This window comes from the organism of the source record quoted next, unplaced genomic scaffold, assembly GCF_019419815.1.
Source record: "Pyrus x bretschneideri cultivar Hongxiangsu unplaced genomic scaffold, Pyrus_bretschneideri_v1 Contig1, whole genome shotgun sequence".
In the NCBI taxonomy this organism is placed as follows: domain Eukaryota; kingdom Viridiplantae; phylum Streptophyta; class Magnoliopsida; order Rosales; family Rosaceae; genus Pyrus; species Pyrus x bretschneideri.
The window spans coordinates 13,525,167-13,542,823 of record NW_025999390.1 but is presented as its reverse complement, the minus strand read 5'-3'; the positions used below and the strand labels follow the sequence as shown (position 1 = coordinate 13,542,823).

At 34.8% G+C, this 17,657-nt stretch overlaps 1 protein-coding gene and 2 long non-coding RNA genes across 18 annotated transcripts; 2 read left to right on the top strand and 1 right to left on the bottom strand.

Annotated features, from left to right (window-relative positions):
• Positions 1-564: 564 nt before the first annotated feature.
• LOC125478805 lies at positions 565-3,520 on the top strand. Of its 9 annotated transcripts, none has more exons than XR_007259605.1 (9): positions 572-920; positions 1,121-1,165; positions 1,293-1,348; positions 1,464-1,525; positions 1,683-1,722; positions 2,036-2,127; positions 2,211-2,257; positions 2,351-2,986; positions 3,157-3,520. It is a non-coding gene; the product is annotated as an uncharacterized LOC125478805 (long non-coding RNA). The 9 variants fall into 9 exon arrangements; XR_007259599.1 differs by having other exon boundaries at positions 573-920; positions 1,683-1,768; XR_007259606.1 differs by having other exon boundaries at positions 565-920; positions 1,464-2,127; positions 2,351-2,411; positions 2,752-2,986.
• A 3,215-nt stretch (positions 3,521-6,735) lies between these two features.
• Positions 6,736-10,769, top strand: LOC103932536. 7 transcript variants are annotated; one of them, XR_007259594.1, is made up of 7 exons: positions 6,737-7,218; positions 7,328-7,399; positions 7,651-7,850; positions 8,324-8,394; positions 8,488-9,534; positions 9,673-9,810; positions 10,525-10,769. It is a non-coding gene; the product is annotated as an uncharacterized LOC103932536 (long non-coding RNA). The 7 variants fall into 7 exon arrangements; XR_007259595.1 differs by having other exon boundaries at positions 10,522-10,769; XR_007259592.1 differs by lacking the exon at positions 10,525-10,769 and having other exon boundaries at positions 6,738-7,218; positions 8,488-9,373; positions 9,500-9,534; positions 9,673-10,001.
• Positions 10,770-11,941: 1,172 nt separating this feature from the next.
• LOC103932535 (transcription factor MYB1) lies at positions 11,942-13,596 on the bottom strand. Of its 2 annotated transcripts, none has more exons than XM_009342158.2 (3): positions 13,221-13,596; positions 12,901-13,033; positions 11,942-12,809 (listed from the first exon to the last, which is right to left on the bottom strand). In XM_009342158.2, exons 1-3 carry the CDS (start codon positions 13,351-13,353, stop codon positions 12,104-12,106), a joined length of 972 nt encoding a protein of 323 aa, XP_009340433.2. In that variant the 5' UTR covers positions 13,354-13,596; the 3' UTR covers positions 11,942-12,103. The 2 variants fall into 2 exon arrangements, with proteins under 2 accessions (XP_009340433.2, XP_018499327.2); XM_018643811.2 differs by having other exon boundaries at positions 12,901-13,030; positions 13,221-13,592.
• Positions 13,597-17,657: the final 4,061 nt, after the last annotated feature.

The following is a 17,657-nucleotide window of genomic DNA, read 5'->3' as shown; positions in this document are numbered from 1 at the left end:
ATAATAATTTTAGCCGTTGGATCAAATTTTAATAGTCTAAATCACTTGATCTTGGGCTTTGGTGGGAGAGATCCGGAGAGGATTTCCTTCCATCAGAGAGGAATTGACAAGAAACGGAACCATTTTTGTGGGAAAAGTTTTCTTTTTGAAAAAGAAAAGGATTTGTTCTGTTGATAATCCTCTTGAAATAATCGGCAAGGCGTACGTATATACATATACATAAACAAAACAATGATTAGGAGTTCCCCACTAAATAATAAACCTCTTGCAAAATGATCATTTTACTACATTGGTTCATTGTCACGGTGATATCTCGTGCTAATAACACAAAGACATGAAAAAAAGCTAACAGATGCTCTTATATTAATAGTACGGAACGCCACGTGGTATTTTAAAGAAATAATACAATATTACGAGAGAAAGTTAAAAGTTAAAATACATAACATTATGTTGTCTCGTGATAGTAATGTTGAAATCTTGAGCGAAACCGTTATACCTATCTCTTTCAATCATGAGTCGTGAATAACCAAGTCAATCCACAAGCACATTTCAACCCGGGCCTTTCCATATGTGCTGAACTGTTGAGCCCTTCATGAACCGAAGTACCATAACAAATCTATGCGAATCTGCAAGTTTTTTCTTTATGCACGTACTGTGAAAATTAAGGAAGAAAAACTGGTGCGAGTGGGAACAAAAGGGCCGCACGTCCAAGTGAAGCCGCACAACAGTGCCTTACCGCCCCTATAAAACCTCTGTTTGTTGGGCTTTGTGTCCATCAACCACCACTCTCTTCCAATACAGGTTAGCCTCCACCACCACCATCATCATTCTCACTAGCACAACAGTGCCTCACCGCCGCTATAAAACCTCTGTTTGTTGGGCTTTGTGTCCATCAGCCACCACTCTCTCTTCCAATACAGGTTAGCCTCCACGACCACCATCATCATTCTGCATAAAAAATAGCCCAAAGCAACAGTCTTGCGCGAACCAACTTGACCAAAATCTTTTTTTTTTTTTTTTTTTTTTTGCATTGGTTGAACATGTTTTTGATTTGGGTTTCTTGTTTACAATCATGGGTTACCAAATTTTTTCTCTAATTTTATTTATATTTTATCTGAAGATTGCCGTTTAATCTCCAATGGAGGGAGAACCAGCTCCCAGAAAGGTTTGTTTGATAAGTGTGTGTGTGTAGTAGTATATTCTGCAGCTAGTCAATTCTGTCTTGTTTTTGTTTCAATCGTTAAAAAGTTTTACTTTTTGCGTTTTTTCTGATATTTGTTTGCTCGCTGCAGAGGAGATTCATACCGAAAACTGCCCCACGCCGGGTTCCGAAACCTGAAGTCAAAATGTATGCCTCACTTATGGTTAAAAGTTAAAACTCGAAAGCAATGCCTCTATGCCCTTTGTTGGTTTAATTTGATATTTAACTTGTGTTGTTCTTAATCTCTTGATCTTCGATGAAGCGGACCATGTGACTGAGGAGTCTGATGCTGAAAAGGCTAGGGATTGGCTGAAGCGCTTCAGTGTATGGAACTGTGTTTTGGATTGATATCAATGTGTTGAGTGTTGAGAATGAATCCTCAACTTCTTCACTGAGCAAATGTACTGAATTTCGGTTTTATCACAATATCTCATGTTATGTTTTGTTTTGTTTTTTGTTGTTGGATGCTCTCATCTTATAGGAAAGATCTTTACACGCAAGGCCGAAAGTTGAAACGAAGTGTAGGCTCTTCTAACTCTGCGTTGCGACTCTTGAATCCGGATTTAAGTAGGCCTTATATCATTGTTTACTTTATTTTGTCAGTCGGACTCCTGCAATTTACTCAGTTCAATGGAGTTAACCAACTTCAATAATCAGTAGTCCAATTGCGATAATGCTATAAATTTTTATACTTTTGATGTTTTGTTGGATTTGGTTGAGTTTGGCTTAAGTAGAGGGAAGTTGCACGTCATGATATGCATTTTCTGAAGAAGATAATATTGCCTACAATTTTGGGGGATTAGAATTGTTTTTCATTTGTTATTAAATTTGCAGTGGCGCCTACACAAACTGCACTTGGTGGTGCTGCATCCACAATTCCAAATCCATGAAAGTGTATGGTGCTCCTAAAGGCAGGAATACTGATGGTATGGTGTCCTTCAATGTAGTCTTTTTGTTTATCTGCTAATGAGATGCTTATAGTACATCACCCTGGATTGTGGTTCTGCAGCTGCTGCCTCGGGCATGAAGGTGGAGAAAGAATACAGTTGGCCATAGGTAAGTTACGTTACGACTCAAATATGCATAGTTATTGGTTTCTTCTATATCCCTCTTACTGAACGTTTTGTATGTGTGTGGATGTTGTTGCAGAATCAGTACAGTTATTAACCTGTAACTCTTTCTCTCAGACTGCCTTATTCTGGAGATCCTGGTAAGCTGTAGAATGATTTCTTAAAAGGAAATACTACGTCGCACGAGGAAAGCATTAGGATTATCATTTTTGCAGCAACTTGACACATTTTAGCTGTTAAAGGTTGTCTAGGCATTGCTTTTTACGTTAAAGGATCCACATTTAAGCGGTGGATGACTACTTGGCTCGAGTCATTTCATTTTTGCATTCCATCTGATCAGATCGGTTTCATCTGCTGTCAAGGTTTACCTTGACTTGTGTTTCAATAAATGCACCTAATGTTCAGATGAGTCAACTTATGATGAAAATTCAAACAGTCCATGCTTGTATCCTTTTATTTAATTTGAGAGTTTGTTGACAGGATGAAAATAAAGCAACAAGTATGTTCTTTCTTCAGTCACCGCAATATCTGCCTACGATAAAACAATCAACTAAAGCAGATGGCCCTGAGGCAACAAAAAGCTCAGGGCGACCTGGAAGCGCACACAAGATGCAAAGTTTTGTGCTTTGTCTGGTTACCACCTGGCCACATGGGTAAGATGCTGGTGTACAGAAGTGGTGCTATCAAGCCGAAGCTAGGAGATAGCCTTTTCGATGTGAGTACATTTCGTAATAAAGAGGCTAAATCAAATGTGGTCTCTTGTCTTCCCCACTTTAGCCTTAACCGTTCGTGCTGAAAATACCTTAAAAGAGATCTTATATTTCTGTGTGTTAACAAACTCGAGTTAACTACGTTCTTGTATAAAATCTTGTCGATATTCTGCAGGTCTGCTCAGGAATGAAGTGTGGTTTTGCCCAGGATGTTGTGGTTACTAATGAGAACGAGAAGGGATTTGGTATTATCAGCGAGCTGAATAAGTGAGCCATTGCAACCCCAGATATTGACTCCGTTTTGGAAAGTATAGATGGTTTATTGTAGTTTGTTTTTTTGCCCATTTACAATACAGTTTTTGTTTGTGAGAGTGAAAAACTGCGGCACTTTCTTCCTTCGACATTATCCAAGAAAACAAGTTCCAATAGGTAAGACTAAACACCTTGATAATGTGCAGAAGAGTGGATTGTTTCAAGTGAACGTATTGCAACTAACCCTTTTTGTTCTGATGGCATTGAAATAAAGTCCATATTCTTTATGTGCTCGTGATGTTTCTAAGTTCTCTGTTTGCAAATAACATTACATCTTCGATTCTTTGTTAGACATTGGAAATCTTGTGCTCTTGTAAATCGGGTGTTCTTGATAGTACATTACATCTGAATCCAATGCCGCAGACAAGACAAGGCTGTCAAAGATCACATTGTGTTACCACTCTGTTGGGTCGATCTCATAATTTGAATGCATTTTTCTTAATCGCAGAATTACTGGAACAGACAAATCCTAATGGTGGTGATATCTTTGTTGGGGCTCTCAGAAGACAATGAACTTAATAAGCAAACCCTAAATCTGGACATTTTCACTATGAACAACGCATTATATTTTTTTAGTATAAGCAAACCCGAAATGTAAAATCCACACAATTTGTGATTTCAAACCACAATATTGATTTAGTATTGACAGGCTTGTGCAACCCTAGCTAAATTGGGTGCAATGTGATTAGAGCTCCATGTTGTGGTTGAAGAATAGTAACCGTACTACGGAGCATGAGTGTAAGAAGGCAAGAGCTAGTGTTGCAGAAGCATAGCCAAAGCAACCTTTGCTCCCATTATTGCGAAATTCTGGCCCATGCATGTCCTTGGACCCCATCCAAATGGAAAGAACGCTTGCTGCTGGCCCCTCGATGCCTTGGAAACTCCTTCAGAGAAACTCTCCGGCTTGAATTCCCCTGCATCATCACCCCACAGCCGGGGATCATGGTGAATGAGTAGGGTTGGGAGAGTAATGTCAACTCCTGCCGGAATAGTGAGATCTCTGATTTTGGTTTCCTTGTAAGTGTGTTGGTACCCAGGTATCGCGTGCAGATACAGCCTTAGAACTTCATTAAGTATCATGGTTACCTGCAAAAGAATTTGACACAACCATTTAGAAGGAGCTGCAAAGCTCTTTGTGATTTCAAAGGGTTATCATGCAGAGAGAGATGCTCACCATCTTGAAGTGGCTTATAGCTTCAAAATCAAGTTCATTTTTCCCACAAACTTGAAGGACTTCTTGCCTTGCCTTCTCTTGCCAGTTTGGAAGCATGGCTATGACAATCAAGGTCCACAACCATGTTATCCAGTTTGAGGTGTTTCTTGGCCGGCAAGGTAAAACTGCTTGCACTCTCTTATCACCTCTTCAACTGTCAGATACCTCGTTGCTTTTCGTGTTGCTTGCATTTTCTGATGAATCCTTCTGGTTATTAGACCGCAAGAGCACTCCTAGAAAGTCATCAACCCTTGATCTCCGGCCCTTATCGTGTTCATTTTCTTCTCAATTATGTTTCGTAGCATTGACGTGATGTCCTTGGCCAATTTCTTTCTCTGGTTCTTTTTTGTTTGAGCAAATTTGCACTCAAACAGTTAATAGCAGATGGAAAGCATATGATAGGTTTAGGCTTTAGACAATGGAAATGAACCTGAAACTAGGAATGTATAAGTAGTCATTGCTTCAAACGGCAACACTAGAAGCTCTTTCTGAAGCTCAAAAACCCTCTTTCCTTCTTTGTACGTGCTTCCAAACGCTGCTTGGGAAATAACATCTGCACAGCGTCCTTGTCCAAGAGGAACACAAGGAATGAATCAGGGTTTAGGGACTGCAAAAACTGGCATCATTTCCTACAAGACAAATACAAGGAATGAATCATTCCGAAAAAGAATGGAGTCTCTGAAAGCAGAAACAGATTTTCGAGGCAATAGAAACCTTGAATCTTTCCAAGTGGAAAGCAGGATTGATAATCCTTCCATGTTTTGCCCACTTCTCACCTCTAGACTTGCAAGTCCTCTAGTTAGGATGAGAATGAGAGGATTCAATATGATGGCTTGGCAAATGGCCTTGCTTGTTTAATAGAATTTCTTTCATCAGCTCTGTGTCCATGATGATCAATCTTGGTGTTGTCCCAACCAAATACATTGATATTTTGCTTGTATTTCAAGAAGGGGGAGAAATTTAGAAATGCCCAATTAACTTACGGCATTCTGATTTGCAATCTCAACTTTTACTTTGGTCTTGAGTCTCCTTAATCTTTTAAAATTAGGACAATTTTTCCACTTAAATGGACAAAAATTAGCTTCAATTTAACCTAAATTTGACATATTCGACAATAGAGTAAGTTGACACATTTTAGAACATTAGGAGACAAAACCAAATTAAAAGTCCATATGCACAATATTGACAAAGAAATAAGGAAGTCTCGTTGGCATTATGAAAATGATCTCCAAATTGAAAGATTTTTTTTGCATATATGATATTTAAATGATGATAAAGAGAATGAATGATTCTGATAATGATGACAAGTAGGTTTTTCTATCAGAATAACACATGCATTATCCTTAAAAATGTTATGTTAAGTAGGTTGTATATAATTTTGTGTTAAGTTCAAATCACGTAACAAGTCACACGATAACAAATAGATACGTAATTATTTCCATGATGGAGGAAATCTTCTCCGTTATTAAGGAAATAAACACACAAGGATGGTTTACCTGTATTTATTCTCTGTAAAATGACGCAAGACTTAGATAACTGAAAAGAGCAACTTACCAATCATTTGTCGTATTCATATTTCTCTTTATTTCTCTGGTTACAATAAGCATACGTATACGACAAATGATACTGACGGACTTGTTAAGATCCTCTATGATTGCCAATTCTTTTGACTAATACATTATCGTTTTCTTGAAATCAACAGGGAACTCATAGGATTTTATGAATGAGGATCCAGGATCCTCTTTGTGTGAAGCATAGAGATCTTCGAATCGTGTTCGTTCATATTACATCATGTGGTTATAAATCATTTAATATAATTTTATTTAAATTTAAATATAAATAGTACATTACGAAAATTGACTGCATAATGTATAATAAATAGACACAATTTAAGATTTTTTGAAATTCTCCCAAAAGAGTATCTTCGTTCAAATTTTATAAGGCATGCCCTTATGCAAATTGGAGTGAAAAAGTCAAATTATTGAAATTTAAGATGTGAAGAAAGTTGTGCCACGTAGATGTCATGACGTCAATTAACAAAAGTTTTAACGGAAAACTTAACAGATGTATGAAACTAATTCAAAATTAAGACGTGAGGTATTACTCTGGGATAAAAAAACTTCATGTACCAAATATTGAAAACCACGAAACTTCAGGATAGTAAATTGAGATTAACCCTAAATTTATATACACTAAAATGGCACTATTGATGTATAGTGTCCAGACGGATTTGCCCTTCAGCTTCTTCTTGGTTCTATGTTTTTATCCCCCTTTGCACAGCGAAAGGACAACTTTGCCCTCAGTGGCCATGCATTCTTCATCGATGGCCTTTTCTGTTCGATTTATCCGCTTTTCATTTTGCTTCTCTCTCTCACGCCATTTCCTGCAATCGGTTTTTTCTTTTTCTGCCCCACGTCTACACGTGTTGGTCATCACGAATTGGAAAGCAGTGGAAAGGCGAGGAAAGCAATGGAAAAGCCCATTTGCTTCCATTCCATGTTCTCAGAAGGGGCATTCTATCCCATAGCCGTTCTTGAGTTCTCTCGATGGCGTATTCTCTCTCACTCTCTTGCTAAAAATGACGGAACCGGTGCAGATCTTTTTTTCTGCAAAAATGGAAACGATGGCATGTTCTTCCCTTATTCTCTAGCTTCCTTCCTCATCCTCATCCGTTGGACAGCATCCCCTCCATTTAGACCTATCTCTTAGAAAGTCAGTGCACATCTCTTCAATTTTCTCTCCAGTTTTCTCTGTCAGAATCTCTAGAGAAAAAAAAGTTGATTTTTTTATTGGGTTTTTACCTTTTTGATTCTTTGTGCAGGTAAATGAAGAACCCAGAAGAGATATGTTCACTTAAAGACTTCATAGGAACGTCCTTCATTGGGTTAGAAAGGTTTGTGAAGAAAAATCATTACTCTCTTCCTTTTTTGGAATTAAAAAAATAAATAAAGTAGGGTTTAATTTTTACTGTTGTTTGATTTAGTTCTTTCAGTAGCATGTGTGGTATTTTACTGATTCACTACCTGATTAATAAAATCCATATTTTAAATCTTTTAATTTTATGGATTTTTGGCCTCTGATTTTGGTTTTTAATGTTTTTTTAGCGATTAACTTCTTTGGTGTTTAAATTTCATGTTTTCTCAGTGATTCAATTCCAAGATTTCTCAATGTTTTGTCAAAGCCCTCAAATTTGGTTTCAACCGTTTTATCTCAATCTCACAATCGTCGGTGCAAGACCTTGAGAATATTGGTCTTTGTTTTCGTCTCCGACCGCGGAGTTCAACCGGCTTTCTGATGAATTTCCAGTCCCATCCAGGCACGCCATGCCTTGAAATCACGACCAGGTACATTGTATAACAATTATATATATATATATATGTATATGTTTTATTTCGAATTTGTGTTGATTTGAACGAAACTTAACGACTTCGGTTTTAGGCGTATTGAATGGCTCAATCTCTCTTTGTTGTGTGTTAATTTGCATTTTGCAGTAATTGAATTCTTCTGTTTCAAAGGCTCCCTAACTCATCTTCTAATAAAATCGCCCACCTAGGCTTTGTCAAACACTACAATTAATTTCAATTTGTGTAAAGCTAGATTTGTACGTAAGAGTTATACTCTGTACAATAGTTATGAACTACAGTTTGTGTTTGGATGGTTGTGATTCATATTACACAATCTTGGTTTATATGTTTAGTCAGAAAAGACATCCCCAAATCAAACTCTATGGTACTGACATCAGTTTCTTTTCTACGATGTTTAAACTTGGGTTGTTTCTTCTTCCTCCTATTCCTTCTCATTGAATCAAGTTCTTCAGGGTGTTGGTCTATGTTATCATCGGTGATCCCGAAGCTGGGATCGTTGTTGGACAAGTTGAATTGAACTCAGGTATGTTCTAAGATTCATCCCGATCCTATTTGTTCAGGTTTGTTAATTTTTGCTCTATTTTTCTGAAATTGATTGATTAATTTGTTGCATTAGTGTGATTGCAGATGAGCATTTGAGGTAGAGATTTCGGGTTTTCCCCCGAAGGCAAGAACTAAAACCTAAACAGATAAATTAGGACATGAATTATGGATAAAAGACATGCAATAAACTGGTAGAATCTAAAGCTAATCTAATATGGACTACCAAAATCATGAACTATCAATTTTCCATCTTTTCAATTTCTATAGAGCACCTTCGTGCAAATGAGTCTTACAAACTTCCACTCGGTGCTATCAATTTTGTTAGAATTAACAATTCTGTTTTGTCGTTTATTTATACCTGTATACGTATATCTGTGCTTTTAAAAATATGCGCGTTTGGGCACGAACACCCTCTTTTACATATGAGTTATCCTTGAGCAGATGCATAGAAATTGAATTGCAGCTGAGGCAACTATTTTGTCGCTGTCCCAGCCTCCCCCAACCATGCCAGGCATGTAAATTCATTATTTGTAAGTTAAAGTATGTTATGCATGTTAAACACAAGTTATGATTTTTTTGTTCCGTAATTAGCTATGTATTTGCCTTAATCTGCATGTCTGTAGTGTAGATAATTTTAACCAACATTATAGAATCCATGTTCTATTGAAAATTTGAATGTTCTGAGATGGAAAAGATAATTTTTGGGATACTTAGTTTCATCAGGAAACAATAATGTTTATCATCACCAAGTGGTACAAAGAGTATTTTAAAGTGTTTTTTAACCAATCTATTGTCGAGTTTTCTAGCGGGTTTCTTATTTTATTTTCCGTTGTTTTGCAAGAAACCAGTGCCTTTCCATGCTCGAGACTTCCACAGGAATGTCACCGCTCTTTTACATATTTCTACTTTGATTTCCAATACGAGGTTAAAGCCTTTGATTTCCAACAAATTTCAATTAGGTAATTTGATTTCCCTCAAAAGATATAAATTATGTTTTTTCTTTAATCATTTTTTTTTTTATAATATTCAACCCATTTCAATTTAATACCAACTGAATCCTAATTTGTTCAATTTTTTTTCATTAGGCGATTGAGTGTGGTTGTTTGCCGTTCTCTTTGAGGTGAGATAAAGTTTATATCTGTAGATATATGTGTCTTAACAACAACCATGGGGGTTGCTAATGACTTTATTTTTTTCTCTAAATTTTTTTATTTTTTCAAGTGCTTCTCAAGAATTTTTGTCACTATTTATATTGCAGAAATACAAGCTATGCTACAATCCCAGTTAGTGTTTTAAGTTGTTAACTTACTATTTAAACTTCAATTTTCCAGCCACATTAGGAAAATTTGCTAGGCTTTTCAGTGTTCCTGATGCTGTACATCCATTGACGACCAAGGTAGACTGTGCGTCAAAGATATATATCTTTGTGTGTCTTTTTACTTACCCTTTTCGAACTTTATACTTCTCGAGTGAAATGGTAATTTAATTTCTTAAGCTTACCGTTTATCACTGTAAAAGATGGCCTATTTTCTGAGCATTATAATGTCTACGTTTGCACATTATCCAATATTGTTTCCAGGAAGTTAAGATAATTATATGCATGTATAGAATTTTGTTTAAGGGGAGAAAGAATTTTTTATTTTAGTCTTTATTTGATTCTTTTCAAATATATGTATAATTCAAGGAAAGAACATGTATGCTTTTTTGGTGGATTTGATTCAAATTGGTGGATTTCGGTAAGAAAGAAACTTTAATCTTTTCATTCGATTTTAAGAACTGAAATGGACATGCAACAGATTGAAGAATTTTTGGTTTATCGTACTCGGATGATAAGATTAAATAATCAATTTGATAAATTAAATAGTGTGATTAAATAAGATTATCTGTTGGGTGAACCTATATATGCTTAATAAATTGTTTAATGAGTTTTCAATCTCTGTGTATTTGAGATTGCTTTTTTTTTTTTTTTTTTTTTTTAAATCTAAATTTTATGTGTGTATGGTCAAGGAAAATTCTGGTGCCCTAATCATTTGACTTAATTTTGTTTCCACTTATAAAAGTTTTTCTTGTAATTTTCTATAATAAAAGGATTGTTTTGTTGCAAAAGCAGGGCCACTCTGTTTAGGGCTTGAAGATTTCTACGTTCACGTTTATTTCGACTTCAGGTATTTTGTTTCATTGACGACGTAAAGTCAACTGCAACCACACAGTTTGGTTATGATTTGGTAAAATAGGCTGATTATCTGCATATTTCATGAGGATATCAATAGGAACTATCTACCAAATTTTTGTGTGTAAATAGTATGTATATACACATCAAATATTATTTTTTGTATGTAAATAAAATTACATACAAAAAAAAAAAGTTTGCGGTTAAGGACAGTTAGGAGTTCAATTTGTAAAAGATGTAAATATTAGAACAATGGCAATAGAACTGCCAATTCATAAGGTTGTAAATAGTTTTCTACATGTAAATAGTATTGCATATTGTATGTATTTAGAACTTTCTGCATATTTTATACAGTTTTAAGACGTGCAGCATTGTGTAAGCACCGTTGCTAGTAGTATCTGAATACTGGAAAAGGATCCTCTCAATATCCCTTCCACTAAATCCACCAAATCAACCAATTCGGACTCCTTGAAATTTGATCCAATGGCTAAAAACAAGGGGTTCCTTTAAAAGTTATAATAACTTGAGCCGTTTGATCAAATTCAAGCGTCCAGATTAGGTGATTGGATGAATTTGATGGAAGAGATCCGGGAAGATCCCTTTCCCTGAGTACCTATCATATATGTAATTAAACTTATTCCACAGAATTAAGTATTAACCATGTATCTAAAATCTATCAGTTGTTGTGTGGTCTACGTCGATGATTCTTATCAGCATGCGTGAAAACTCTACTGATTTCCCTTTTTTCTTCTATTATTAGGAAACATTTTTGCTCATCACCATTTAGTGTGATGTATGTTCACTATCCTATTTATCACCGTTAGATAATATTAAATTTTGAGATTCGTGTAGTAGATAAGCACAAATCTCAAAATTCAAACTCATCTAATGGTGATAGATAGGGTGATGAGTATACACCATACTAAATGATGGTGAGCAAAAATGCAGTCATGAGATTGTCCACCGTGGAAAATATCTTTTAAATTGAGGATATTTTTATCAAATCAATCCATTCGCTTGAACCAGTGGTTTTTTCAATTTAACGGATATTTTTTTACAGAATGATCAAAATGATTGATAGTGGACAATCTTAAAGACTACTTCTACTGATTTTAAAACTCAAAAATCAGAGTGAAGAGTTATGTCAATCTCAAAACTATTTTATCTAAAAAGCATTTCTTTCTTTTTTTTTTCATGGCTTTTAGTTCAACTTACAAATCAAAAGGTTCTTGTTCCGCTGCAGGACAGCATGTGAAATACACCGTAAGGGCAATATTCCATCGGAAAATAGTACATCTCAAAAGCAATTGCACCGATCATATAAAACAAAGAAAAGTAGGACATAATGGAGACAAGATGATCCATCAATATATTATTCGATTCTTAATTATATAATTAAGGGTCCTCCTACAATTATTTAGTACAACTTAAATGGTAAGGTTTTCTTTTCAAGTACGGAGCACGAGAAAAATACACAAGAGGCACTGTTAAATATAATGATATAATAAGGAAATATTATTCAACTACTCTCTCCAACTCCAAGCCATTCTTCCCCTTGATGATCAGAACCCAGAAAAGAAGTGAAGGAATGGAAATTGAGAGCCAAATTTGGCTGAACTTGAACTTGATCATCACCATCATCGCTACCACTATTATTCCAATGTTGCAGCATTTCCTCTGAAAAAAATTGAGCGGTTTCATCTACAAAATGTGACGTAATATTGTCACTATTATTATGATTCAAGTAATCGTGATTAATTTCAGGGAAATCCGAATTCAGAAGACTGGCTATGTCAAAATCCATCAAAAAATCCGAGGTTGAATTTTCTTGATCAGCATTGATATTAGAGAATGAAGAAAACGACAGTGCCCTATTAATGTGGTCACCATCCATAGCAGCTGGCTTGTCATCAAACATTAGTACTGTGTTTGTTTCTTCAGTGCAGTGTTGATGATCATGACCAAGTAGGACTTTGTGTGGCTGTGGGTTGATGAAAACTTGGGTACACTTGGCAGCTTTGGTACGGTAAACAAGGGATGATGGTGATGCCATGTCCGTACTTTTGGCGTTCTTGGAATTTGGTTCACCATTTTTGTGGTGCTTGAGGTTTGAAGCAGATCTTTGTTGTTGTTGGTCATGAACTTTTTTACCTAAATTTGTGTTCCAGTAGTTCTTTATTTCATTGTCTGTTCGCCCTGGAAGCCTACCAGCTATTAGAGACCATCTGAAAATAAAACATAAAAAATCAATCAAAATAAAAAAACTTGCATAAATAAATAAATAAAAAATAGAAAAAAAAATCAGAAGAAAAGTACCTGTTCCCCAGAAGCTTGTGAAGCCTAATGATAAGCTCTTCTTCATCTGGAGATATGTTGCCTCTCTTAATGTCTGGCCTCAGATAATTCAACCACCTAAGCCTGCAGCTCTTCCCACATCTTTTCAAACCTGCTTATATAATTAAGCACTAATTAATTAGAAAACCCACATAAACCCAGGAATGAACTAGCGGTTAGCCCAGCGGTGAAGGTAGGTACGCAGGAGTAAGCTAGATTCAGGATTCGAAACCCTCCAATGTAACTAGAAAAAATGTGTAAGCTACTAATGATTCTGATTAGCATTTTGGTTTAATAGTTACCTGCTTTTTTGGGAAGGTTTCTCCATCTGCCTTCACCATGGAGCTTGATGTATTGAGTGAGAACTTTGTCTTCATGAGCAGTCCAAGCGCCTCTGTTCAAGCCCTCCTTTGCACAACAAGGGCTTCTCCCCATTATTTTTTTGGTGCTTGGTCACAACCAAAAACTATAACTTTTCACTCAGAGACTTGTTCTCTCTGCAGCCTCTGGTCTTTTGGCCAAGACGTATGCTTATTGATTTGGTCTCCTTGGCCTTGGAATCGGATACTTATATAGCTGCACAACCAAAAACTATAACTTTTCACTCAGAGACCTTCTCTCTGCAGCCTCTGGTCTTTTGGCCAAGACGTATGCGTATTTGATTTGGTCTCCTTGGCCTTGAAATCGGATAGTTATATAGCTGCTCAGTTTCCGCATGCTATGTTGTGTTTGTATTATATTGAGTAATGCTAGAGAAATTAAATTTGTAGATTAAATTTTGTAAACTAAATGACATGGAAGTTGATGATTACATTATTATTTAAACGTTGGTAAATGTGCTCATTTCCTATTAGTGACATATTATTTAGTTTGCAAATTTAGTTTATAAATTTAGTCTCTCTAGCATTACTCGTAATAATATAAACACAACATAGCGTGCGGAAACTGTGTTATGCTTAATTGTAGCAATGGTTCCTGAATTTTATTTCCAGTCTAAATTTAGTTTCTGAACTCTCATATTAGTTTCTTTAGTTCTCGAATTTAATAATGTGTTCCACCATTGGTCATTTTCACTAACACTGTCTTTTTTTTTTCCGTTTAGTCTAGGTGTATATTAGGAACTTTAACTTAAAATTTCAAAAAAAGAAAAAGAAAAAAAGAAGAAGATACAAAACAAATGAAAATTTATAAATTAATATCTAAAACTTAAAACAAAATGAAATTTGAACTATAAAAATACAAAGGGAAAATGGTCAGACTTTAGCAAGTTGTAAATATTAGGCTACGTAATTTCAAAGTTAGCAGGAGATCGAACTGTGATTGGACCAACTAAGAAATCACATATTGAACTGTGAAAAAAATTCCTATGTATTCATTTTTCTTACACAAAAAAAAAAAAAAAAGTTATAATTCTTTGGGTTTTTTTTAGTCTTTTTCATTTCTCATTTTAAAATTCATTTTTAATGATATGGGTTCAAGTTACTAATATACCCCTAAATTTAAAAGAAAAATAGACGGCATTAATGAAAAGGACCAATAATACAATACGTGTTAAGTTCAAGAACTAAAGAAATATGAAGACAAAAATTAAACTAGATAAAGTGTATGAACTATTACTACAATTAAGCTATAATGCTATTGTTTTAATACCCAATATCTGTGGTCCCAGATTTATAACGAGACCCATCTCACTTGATTCAATCGAAAATGCTAACCATTTCCTCTGAAGAACGTCACTCTTAGATTTAGCTCTTTTTTTTTTTTTTTTTTTCCTATTTTAGCCGGCCATCACTCCAATGCTTTTTTTTTTTTGTTGGGAGGTTTTAACAAAAAGTTCACAGTATTATTCACTTTAACGAAAAATCATATTTTTACACTAAAAAGTCAATCCTGGTACTATACTCTTTACCCTTTATTTTATCCTTATCATTAAAACTCAAAGTTTTCAAGTACTTTTCATTATTTTTTTTTATTTTTTATCAAACACTCCAATGCTAATTTAGCAGTCAGTCGAGTTCACTAGCGATAGCTATTTAACTTATCGCTAGTAAAGTTAGTGCATATTGGATATTCGTGGCGGTCTCATTGAGTTGCATAAGCTTCTAGAAAACGGCTGGTGTGCGAGCGTACAGCGAAATAACATTAAAATATGTTTGGTTAGCCTTGAATTTTTTGTCTCCTCCTCGCTACATCTAGCGAGCAGCTGTTTAAAAAGTTAAATTTTTTGCTACGGTAGCTATCCTGTTGAACTTTCGTTGGAGATGTCCTAATTAAAAGATAAAATAAAAATAAAAATTATCACACCACATTGCGATGGAAAAAAAATTATTGTGTCACGTGGTAGGCTGAATAACATATTACATCGTGTTTTTTTATTTAAAAGACATCGATGATGCAAGAGAATTTTTATTAATAGTAAAAATAGAAGTTGTTCCTAGCCAGAGAAAATAAACCTTACCTAGCCCTTCTAATATAAGAAAAAAAAGATGAAAAATACATTAAAAAAATGGAACATAAACTTATTCTTCTAGAACGAAAATAAGAAAAATACAAGGAAAAAAAGAGGGACATGAAACCTAACTCCTCGTAAGTGATCCTTTACCACAGTGGTGGAAGGGTATTAAGCCCTTGCATGACGGCGTGAGTTCAAATCCCGTCGGTGACGAACCTAACATCTAATCTAACAAAATATATCGTTTGACAAAAAAAAAAGAAAAAAAAAAAACCTAACTCCTTTAAAACAAAACTTAACAAATAATAATCTGCAAAACAAGCTGTCAAAACTTTTCTCTCTAAAATAAAACCTAACATGATTCATTTTTTTGTTATTTACCTGTTTCCACCGTCCAGTTTTCTAAGCGGTCGACACCAATTAGGTCGTGTTTTTTGCACATTTTGAGACCTGAAGGGATAAATGACAAGGTTAATGATGAGAAAGCTAGAATTTGCTTTAGCTTTTTATGTTTATATTTTCAAATGTCTTTGTTAAAAGGTCCAAATGTTCAGATTAAGAGCGGATCTTCTCATATACTAGCTACGCCTCCAAATGGAGAATTGATCCCACTCACTTAAAAACTGTTTTGCACATTTGAGACTATTCAATGGATAAATAACAATGGTGACTAATGAGAAAGCTTAGAATTTGATGTAAGTGTCCGGTATTCAAGCCGTACTGTACATGTCACAATTTAAATTGAGAAAATGATATATTTTTATGTGCTGCCAATGGCAAAGTTAAAATTCTATTCCAAAAGGGGCTTTTAAGCTAAATGAAAGAAACCAAAAAAAAAAAAAAAAATAGTTACAAGTATAATTAAGTAGAAAACAAACAGAGGTTTTTTTGGTTGTTTTCTATTGTCATGGAAAATTTTAATCAAACAAGATTGCTGGAGTTTTAAAATTTGTATGAAAAATTTAGTATTGAGATGATTATATCATAAGAATAGAGCTTGCTTACGACCTTTAATAAAAAATGATGAACACCTTTGATTCAAACAAAATTTAAAGTCTTGACTAGCTTAAAATTATTACCATGAGATTTTTCTTTCAACATAATTGGATTTTCCACTAGATTGAATGGATCTTCTATAAGGCTTAGAAGATGGTAAGAAAATCAAATAATTGTTTGCATAAACAAATTTCGAATCCATGATTTGCTGGAAACTTTAAACTCTACTACACCAATAGATCATATACTCTTCATTGTATAAACTAGCAGACATCACATATAAATCAGTGAAATTACAGGATGCGCCCTTGCCAATTCTAGCCACCATATGGCTCCGCCTATGCGTCCTGCTTCACTTATTTTATGACACCCGCTTAAATATCAAGCACTCTAAAAAATTTCTCCTTATCTACGAGGCCTTCAAATGAGGAGAGTTGATCCTATTTACTTAAAAATGCCATTAATATAAAAAATAGTTCCTATTTTGTTTTTCTTTTTGAATTTGGGAACATCATAACATATATTGGTCTTTTGTTTTTTTTTTTTTTTAACAGAAAAATATGTATTGGTTGGTATTGCACAACCATGCGAAAACAAATATCATAAGTCACTGGAATTAGTCAAGCGGAGAAAGTGAATAAGATGATCGGCGTAATTAGATTAGATTTAGACCAACTCTAATGGTGGGCTAAAAGTCAAATTACCTTCCAAAATTTTCCCCCAAACCCACTCCAACCCAAGGGAAAATTTTGGGCTAAATGCTAAATGCTAAACCAATGCCAAATTTCCCTCAAAATTTAGCCTAGAAATCGGAGTGGACTTCACCTAATATTTATCGGAATTTAAATTTTTTTAGGTTAAAATGTTCCTAAAATTAATTTACGATTGTCTACATATTTAAAAAAAAAAAAATTAATTTAACAAAAAAATTAGTCTAAGTTCATTCTTTAATAATTCCGGTCTAAAATTTTAGACTAGAACGGTTGGAGTAGAAAAATTATTTCTGGGCTAAAAACTAAATTTTCCGGGTTAAAAAATTTGGCTTTTAGGCCAACCATTGGAGATGGTCTTAGGGTTCTAAACCTTTGGATACAAACCATAAAAATAAAATGTTGCAGAAAATATATGGAGTGCGCTTGTTGCACCGGTCTATTTCGGATTGAACTAGTTTCAGCACTAAGCTGGACTGGCTTGGCTTGGACTAAGCAAGATAAAAATAGTGAAGTGTTTGGTGTAATACGAGACTGAACTATGAACTACTATATATATATATATATATATATATTTTTTT

Excerpts from the sequence above, each read along its gene's own strand:
- LOC103932535 (XM_009342158.2), bottom strand. The coding sequence starts at position 13,353 with ATGGGGAGAAGCCCTTGTTGTGCAAAGGAGGGCTTGAACAGAGGCGCT. Across the intron at positions 13,034-13,220 it reads AAACCTTCCCAAAAAAGCAG|CAGGTTTGAAAAGATGTGGG; the intron begins GTAACTATTAAA and ends TAATTATATAAG. Across the intron at positions 12,810-12,900 it reads CACAAGCTTCTGGGGAACAG|ATGGTCTCTAATAGCTGGTA; the intron begins GTACTTTTCTTC and ends TTTTATTTTCAG.